Consider the following 6,332-nt stretch of genomic DNA (forward strand, 5'->3'; position numbering starts at 1 on the left):
CAGAGAGGTACAATTTGAGTCTAGATCAAAATAGTTATTAGCAATAATTAATGAATTTTGGTCAATCTTCTATAGGACGTTTAAGATTAGAAATTAGGTTGCATAATCATTTCATTCTCACTTTTACTATGCTTTTTCTCAGACTGTGTCACCCCCAATAAGGCTTCAAATCTCAGTAAGGAAGATGCTGAAATAACTTATAAAAGAAAAGGTGCTTCATTCTGCTTAATAAAATAGTGAAAATGTTTGAAAGTTCAGCATATTCATTCCAACAAAGGATATTTGAAGGTGAAATCATATAAAAACAAGAGTTACATAGTCTGGAGGGATTGGGTCTTCTGAGCTGGCAGGCTGCCTGTTAAGTTGTTATCACCAAGAAACCTGATGATTGAGAAGGGCATTAGCACATGAAGACATCGTTAAGGTGGTATCAAAGATAAGCAACGAGTAGATCATCTATTACAAGTGAGTCAGCAAACTCAGATTGAGAAGTTCATCTGGAATATGCCCGGTCAACTTGTTGAAGCTCAAATCCCTGAGAAAAACAAAAGTTACAGTAGCACGACACTTGTTAGAAGTGCTTATGCTCGGTAACAAGTGTTTATGCTCAGGCATATTATGCCATGATTGTATAAGTGAGATAATTACAGTTCAATCCACAATACTAAGGGCTTAAAAAGTTTAGAAGAACATGATCATGAACTCACAGTAGTGTCAGATTCTGATATTCTCCAATATTACTTGGGATGGCACCTGAAATTTTATTATTTCGTAGGACCCTGGAAATACCAAGTTTAGTTGGTCAGACTGGGGATTCTGAAAACGCAAAGAGAAGAAAGGAAATAAAATGTCTAGCTTTTTAGCATGTGGTGCCATGTCATGTCCCTTACAGCTTGCTTAGAGACTTCATATTCCTGAGAAAGTCAAATGAAGAGCTCCCATTGGATAAATCACTTATTCTCCTGTTAGTTATACAGGAGGAAATATCAGATTCTGCTAAATGTAAAAGTGGATTCTAAACTATGAACAAAATGATAAAAATAGTCACTAAAACTTACAGGTCGGTCAAAGCGGTTAAGTTGGAAAAGGAAGCTGGTATTGGACCCTCAAAAGCATTTCCTTCAAACCTCCTGTGGCAATAGAAAGATCAGACACAGACACCATTCTCGAAAGAATTCGAGAATAACAAAGTGGACATACGAGAAACTGTGGTCTTACAGTGCAGTAAGCTTTGACCAATTATTTCCAATGAAATCAGGAATCCTCCCTGTAAAATCATTATCTGAAGCTGACCTGAAAGCCCGAATAGTTAATTTTCCAGTGAGATTTATTATACACAAATTTTGTCCAAGTAAAAATTGGGAAGCTAGAGAAGGAACATGTGACAGAGAACTCTTACACTGTCTCCAATTTCTGCAGTTTCGCAAACGTCAATGGTATAGGTCCACTAACACCAGCACTATCGAAATAACTACGCAACGAAATAGTATTTTTTTCAGAAAAAACAACAATAAAGCTACAGAAGTGACAGAATAATTAAAATAAAGAAATATAAGTTATGTATATTCTGTTATAAGAGAAACAGTTTTACAATTCGCAAAAATCCTATGAACATATAAAATTTCAACAATCAAAGAATGCTCTATTCAGGAGAAAATAACTTATAAACCTCAAAAGTAATTTTCATTTCCTATGTTTGATGGGAACTCTCATGTAGTTGCTATGTTTTATTGTTTGGCATCTTTTATGTCTCAAATGTGTGCTATATATTTCAAGTTATACTATTTTCTTTCCTTTATATTTCTATATGTTGCAAGTTCAAATTAGAATTTAAATTTTCAAACACTAGAAAATAAGTAATGTACTAATGTACGTAAAATGAGAGTTATATGTCTTGGCGACGTTGTATTCTGCATCTTTTTGGTATACATGTGACAAGTATTAACAACCTAACATAGTTATCATACTCTTCAGATAAGAAATGATTACTTTAGACAGAAAACAAGAGAAGGATTTAATTACTATACTCTTCCATTAGCATGAAATAGAGCAAGCAGAACATAGATTGCATTAGATCCTTGACAAACCAATGTAATTTCAGGGTCTTGCATTTGATGTATAAATTAAAACAACGCAACACCATCGAGATTCAGTATGATGTTCATGGATAGATAACTTGTTTCCCATGCAAACTGTGAAAATCTAACAATTAAGATTTGACGTTGTAACAATTTTTAAGATGTAAAACAATGCACTGTAACTTACATTTGTGTCAGTTTTGTTAAGTTTCCAAGCTCTGAAGGCAGAGGTCCAGAGAAGTTGTTTGTGGCAAGACTTCTGCAGATTGATGAAGAAGAAATGATGAAGATCGATGCACTTCATACATCTATCAATGATATATCATTAAACAAAGAGTCTAAAGGACATAATTATGAGAACATACAATGATAGTAAGTCAGTCAACAACCCAAGTTCCTTTGGAATCTCCCCTGACAAAGCATTGATGCCAAAGCTTCTGGAGACACCAAACATTTAAATTATTCCAAACATGTTGACACCAGAAATCTCACGAGTACGAACAACTGAAGTAGAGTAGACTTACAGCCATTTCATCCGAGTCAGATTGCCAATGGATGGGGACAGTGTGCCTGTTAAGTAATTTTGGCCCAAATTGCTGCAATTTGTAACTAAAATATCAGTAGCTGGGAGATAAAACATGAACTGTATAGGATGAAACCACAATTAGGAGGAAGCGAGTACAGATCATCGAGGAAGGTAAGGCTCCATAATTCAGCTGGAATTTCACCCGTGACGTCCAATGCATAAACTTTCCTGTAGAGAACCATTGAAAAGAAAAGTCAGAGTTACATGGTAATTAGATACCTGTCTCTCTAGCTATATATATATATATATTAAAAGGAGCATCTATTACTCTAAATTTTGGATTCGTCTCTTAGACAAATGTCATTAAATTGAATAATGCGGACTAAAAGAGCTAAGGGATGACAAAAGGCATAGCCTAAGACTAGGAGTACGATTGAGAAGGAGCTGAGCTCGGAGGCACAATAATAGGTTTTATGTATGTATAGTAGATGTTGAATCCCTTTTACTTCTTAATGTGTTTGCTTCTTTATATTTTGAATCCTTTCATGAAAATCTTGGCCGTGCTACTGAATTGAGTAGGGGAAAAGAGTGACTTACAAGCCAGTAATATGACATAGAGTTCCGTTGTTGTCAGAACAGTCGCATTTGATGGCTTGATTTAACTCTTGCATCGAAGTTGAATCAATGGCGACTCCACTGCATAACTCACCACTTATGTTCCACTGAGTTGTTGCAGAAATTCCCCATTTTTGGAAGATGGAGTTCAAAATACGGGCTGCAGTATTACTAACTCGCAAGTTAAATTATTTTTAAATGTAGAATACTATTATTCTTCTTGAGCACACTAAAAAACAGAGAAAATGATTTATAAAAATGGTCCCTTATCTTTGATAGTAGTTCAAAATAAATCCCTTGGATATCAACCGAGCAATTTCGTACTTTGAAGTTTACTAAAAGTGAGCCTTTTTGGTCTCCCTCAGACATTTTCCATATTTTGATTGTTAAATTTAATTTTAATTGGAACTATGACAAAAAAATTTCAACCACAAATACCAAAAATTTTCGTCAAAATCCAAGAAATCACAACATAAAAACTACACCATACACATAATAAAAACCAAAAATAATAAAAACTGGCCCCTCAAAAAGCTGCACGAGACTTTTAAAAAGGACCAAAAGTAACATGAACTACAAAATTGTATTTCCAAATGTGAGATCCCATTAAATGTTTTTTATTTTCAGATTTCAATTAAATTTAACAACCAGAGTTTGACAGAAATCATACGTGATAACTTTTGGTAAACTTAAAAGACCAAAATTGCTCAAGTAATACATAAAGACTATGTTGAACCTACTATAAAAAATACAGGACCTTTTTGTCATTTTCCCAACAAAAGAGCATCAAATCAAATGATACCATGATGACACAAAGATAATATTGAATGTGCAAACAAGTACCCCATTGATAGTTGAAAAGATTTAGAAGTTATATAGTACTTTCTCGGCCACAATTTAAGTGTCTTACTATTTGATATGTCCCAAAAAAGTGTCTCTTTCTATATTTGGTAAGTTTGAGTTCGGATAGATCTACATAAGCGAGTTTATACTTCTGAGATTAAAAAAAGCATTTAGTTCATTATAGATATCTTTAATTTGAGACTACGAAATTCAAAAGTCTCTCTTTATTTTTTAAATTCCGTGCTTAGTCAAACCAAGACATTTAAATTGGGAGGAACGGAGTATAAATTATAATGTGGTACTTTTACTAAAGTGAGATCTTTTGAGAAAATAGCATCGACTTGGCTAAAGGAGACAATGTCAAACAATGTTTAAGATTTTTTTTGAGCTAATTTAAATCCCCGACAAATAATATGTATCTCAACCTCCAACAATACATGATTAACCATAGCTTCAACTTGGCATATGTCAAGAGATGATTATCAATGGATTATGAATCTTAGACTAGTCAAATTGCCCTAATAATATAAAAATTATTTATTTTGTCCTTGTACACTGTATAACTTAAAACGGTGAAGTGCCAAATATACCCCTGTGCAATTAGAAAAAGGCTAAATATACCCATCATTATATTTTGAGTCTAAATATACTCCGGCCGTCATACTTTGGAATCGACCCATTTAGATATTTTCTCACATTCTAATCCTACTAAGTGATTGGCATTGACCTAAAGTTTCAGGATTTGGACCAAACAAGAAGTTTGCCAGAGTTATTAATGTTTGTAAATTATTGCCGGTACACATGTTTGGGGCAAACTTCCGATTAGTTTATTGGTACTAATATCAAGGTTTTTTTAACTTACTGTTCTTTCCTAAACACTGTGGAACACTTCCGGTGAAATTGTTTTCCCAAAGTTGTAGTACTTTCTATTTCAGCAACTCTTGGATGAAAAGATTTAGCAAAGTGAGATCCTTCAGCTCTGTAAATGTTACCAGTATTTCGCTAGAGAGCGTGTTGTTTGATAGATCTAAAGATTTCAAGCTTTTTAAATGTTCTGGTTGGGTTGAATTAAGATGTGGGCCTTTGCCGTTACACAGTTATTATATGAGTTGAATTTTAATTAATTAGGAGATAATTAAAAGGACAGTTTGCAGGATTGCCTTTCCTTTGGGATGGTCTTTAGTTTTTGCCCCTCAAAATGTTGGTTTTTAATTTTTGCCCTTCGCGTTGCAATCTTGAGCTTCGCGTAGAAATTATGAGATTTTGGGTTCGAATTCCCGCTCAGGCATAAATTAAAAAAAAAATCGCAAAGCAAGGCTTGGGTCGCGTGTATGCCGGACCCGACATACACTTCTTAAGGAATAACTAAAGTTATGTCGGACCCGGCATAACTATAAGTTTTGCCTTATAAGTCAAAGTTTATGTCTTAAGGAAAAGTTCCGCTTTAGGGACATACTTTTAATTATGCTTTAACTAAAAGTCTGTCCCATAAGGCATAACTAAAAGTATGCCCCATAAGATTGAATTTTCCTTAGACGTAGCTAAAGTTTGTCTTATAAGGCAAAGTCCTATGTCTTAAGAAAAGTTATCGCTTACGAAACTTTTAGTTATCATGCGTAAAAGTTTTGCCCAGAAGAACATAAGTATATAGGGTCCTGCATACGCGTGACTGAAACCTTGCCTTGCATTAGTTTTTTAATTTATGCCTGAGCGGGGTTTGAACCTAAAACCTCAGGTATAAGATCATTTTTTAAGCGAAGAGCAAAACTTAAAGATCACAAATATGAGAGGTAATATTTAAAGAACACCCCCAAAAGAAGGGCAATCTGCGTAATTTTTTATAGTTAAAATAGGCCAATAGAATGACAATACGTGTCCTCCATTAAAATTCATGATATATTTGTACCAATGGGAGTGATATCTTTAGATTCAAATATAACGAGGGGTATATAAAAGTTGACCAGCTTAGGTCTTCGCCGTGGACCCCGCTGGTTCATAAGCCGCCAGCTAACACAACTGTCGTTGTTACTCCGTACAATAAATTTTCTAATACTGCTAAATTTTCGCCGTCTTCGCATCCAGACAAACTAACTTTGTCAGTTTCGCTATCTGACATATTTTTACTTGAATACCGATTTTACGAGTTAGTACTTAAGTTTCGTGCACAGGTATACAAAATATTTTACACCATAGGTAAAATCAACCATTCTTTCCAAGTTTCTTAACACAACCCCCCCCCCCCCCCCCCGCCACGCCGCGACCCTCCCGAC

General features: G+C 34.7%; 1 protein-coding gene across 8 annotated transcripts in view; it reads right to left on the minus strand.

Annotated features, from left to right (window-relative positions):
- LOC132038611 (probable LRR receptor-like serine/threonine-protein kinase At1g56140) overlaps positions 1 to 6,332 on the minus strand; it is a 37,156-nt gene that overhangs the window by 9,766 nt on the left and 21,058 nt on the right. For 4 of the 8 annotated variants that reach the window (XM_059429273.1, XM_059429270.1, XM_059429275.1 and 1 more), the window contains 9 exons: positions 2,444 to 2,515; positions 2,266 to 2,337; positions 1,400 to 1,471; positions 1,219 to 1,293; positions 1,059 to 1,130; positions 891 to 962; positions 708 to 779; positions 464 to 535; positions 316 to 381 (listed from right to left, as the gene is read on the minus strand). In XM_059429273.1, the coding sequence (XP_059285256.1) occupies positions 316 to 381; positions 464 to 535; positions 708 to 779; positions 891 to 962; positions 1,059 to 1,130; positions 1,219 to 1,293; positions 1,400 to 1,471; positions 2,266 to 2,337; positions 2,444 to 2,515 (645 nt within the window). Of the gene's footprint in view, positions 1 to 315; positions 382 to 463; positions 536 to 707; positions 780 to 890; positions 963 to 1,058; positions 1,131 to 1,218; positions 1,294 to 1,399; positions 1,472 to 2,265; positions 2,338 to 2,443; positions 2,516 to 2,602; positions 2,675 to 2,760; positions 2,833 to 3,201; positions 3,380 to 6,332 lie in introns of all 8 variants that reach the window. The other 4 variants (XM_059429271.1, XM_059429272.1, XM_059429269.1 and 1 more) reach the window with 3 other exon arrangements.

This window comes from Lycium ferocissimum, chromosome 11 (assembly GCF_029784015.1).
Source record: "Lycium ferocissimum isolate CSIRO_LF1 chromosome 11, AGI_CSIRO_Lferr_CH_V1, whole genome shotgun sequence".
Lineage (NCBI taxonomy): Eukaryota > Viridiplantae > Streptophyta > Magnoliopsida > Solanales > Solanaceae > Lycium > Lycium ferocissimum.